Raw genomic sequence first — 1,880 nt, forward strand, 5'->3', positions numbered from 1 at the left:
CAAAGGAATCGTATGATCAGGATGTTAAAATAAACAAAAATCTCAGCTTTCAGAGCAAACATTGATAAACATGTCCCAGTCATGTTCGTCACTTTGCAGTTCCCTTAAACCTTTCCGAAGTGGTCTCTTCTTTGTTTGGTTGTGTTGTGAGCATTGCAGCGCGCGAATGTTGTCAAACTAATGAAGATGTTTTCTTAATTTGCACGTGTTTTTTCATTTGCAGCGTGTTGAGCTCTATCGGCCACCGTGCATCGACCCACATTGACCAACCGCTCAGTTTCATTTCCTGTGTTTGATGCATGGTACGCCGTTCTTACCTCACAGAACATGGGCAGCTTTTTGGCAAAATCCACAACACGAGTGATGGCGGGGGTGATAATTTTTGTAAACTGACTGAAGGCTTCGATGTCCACTTTGCTCCCCTCTGGTGCGTTGACGATGGGTGCAGAACCGATGTCCTCGGGCTGCAACGACAGGAAGGGGAGGGGCATCGAGCTCAGTAACACAGGCACTTACAGGAAGTGGACAATCACAGAGACGAAGGTGTGACACAGCAAATCCTCATTCCCCTCTAAAGCACGAAGAAGGCCAGAGATACAGCAAGACATCATCGAAACAAGAGTGGAGCCCAGTTATTAAGAGGGAAAAGAGGAAAGATGAGAAACTTAAACTAGAGGAAGATCAGAGCAGAGAAGCATCTTTGATATCTCCTTCTGTGTGGAGCTCATTGACTAGGGTTATCCACTGATATTTGGATGTTATTTTTATTTATTTCTGTAAAGATTTGTGCCCTTCTGACCAGAAAAATGTGATGTGAAAGACATAGCAAAAAAAAAACAGAAAGCCAGACTGAGGGTCAAAAGAAGACTGGGAGCTGAGTACAGCACAAATCCAGCCTAATGTTCCCTGGTGACATTAGTCAATTATTCAGCTTTCCTCTTCTGTGTACACCTTCATTCTGACACAGCGAGCAGAGAGCTACACAAACACGCCAAACAAATGCCTTAAGCATTCAGCAAGTTGATTTAAGAAAAAAAAAATCGTGACAGAAATGGAAGCAGCTGAGAATTTGAGAGAACCTTTCTTTTGGATAAAAACATAAATAAATGTGTTTGCTCTGCTTGTTCTTACCTTGGCTTCCTTCACCCCCACTGCACTCTGGTCAGAAGTACAGAATAAATTACATGTTATTTCATTAAGTAGCATTGCTTCCTCGACCTGTTGGGCAATCAACAGGGATCGTGACGTTTCAATGAAGAACCCGAGTCAAGTCAACTAAAAAGAAGAAGTTTAAACTGGACAGGTGAGAGTGCAGACAGAAAGTGACAGTGATTTATTAAGTTTGCGTGGAGTTTCCATGGATTTCCAGGCTTTAAAATCATCTTGTATAATATTACGTATGGAATAACTGCACATAGACATTTTTGATTTTTATTTTATGTTTTTACTGTGAAATGGCCTAGTAAAATTATATTACATTTTTAAAAAATTTTAATTTTATGTTCTACTATGCAATGTATGAAAATTAGGACTGGGTGATTTTGGCTTAATTTTTTCAGCTTTTTGACAATCATTTCATGATATTTGCATGCTAACTGAAGTGGCTTAACAGACACTGGGCTTCATTCACGATTCAAAGCCATAAGGTTTGTTAAAACCATTAAATTCAATACAACAGCTTGTGTAAGAATGTTTTATGAACAATTCACACACATTCATTTTGTTTGTGTTTCATGAATGAGGTCCACATTTGCTATTTATTTAAAGGGGTCATATGATGCTTTTTTTAAAGATCATTATTTTATGTATTTGGTGTAACAGAATATGTTGACATGCTTTAATGTTCAAAAAACACATTATTTTTCAAATACTGTACATTA

General features: G+C 38.6%; 1 protein-coding gene across 1 annotated transcript in view; it reads right to left on the reverse strand.

The window, feature by feature from the left end:
• Window positions 1-1,764, reverse strand: part of LOC107655883 (thyroid hormone receptor beta-like) — a 12,174-nt gene extending 10,410 nt beyond the window's left edge. Inside the window, exons 1-2 of the mRNA XM_016443496.1 lie at window positions 1,132-1,764; window positions 318-464 (exon numbers count right to left, since the gene is read on the reverse strand). Of these exons, the coding sequence (XP_016298982.1) occupies window positions 318-464; window positions 1,132-1,206 (222 nt within the window). The 5' untranslated portion in view covers window positions 1,207-1,764. The remainder of the gene's footprint in view (window positions 1-317; window positions 465-1,131) is intronic.
• Window positions 1,765-1,880: the final 116 nt, after the last annotated feature.

This window comes from Sinocyclocheilus anshuiensis, unplaced genomic scaffold (assembly GCF_001515605.1).
Source record: "Sinocyclocheilus anshuiensis isolate Anshui unplaced genomic scaffold, SAMN03320099.WGS_v1.1 scaffold1309, whole genome shotgun sequence".
Classification (NCBI taxonomy): domain Eukaryota; kingdom Metazoa; phylum Chordata; class Actinopteri; order Cypriniformes; family Cyprinidae; genus Sinocyclocheilus; species Sinocyclocheilus anshuiensis.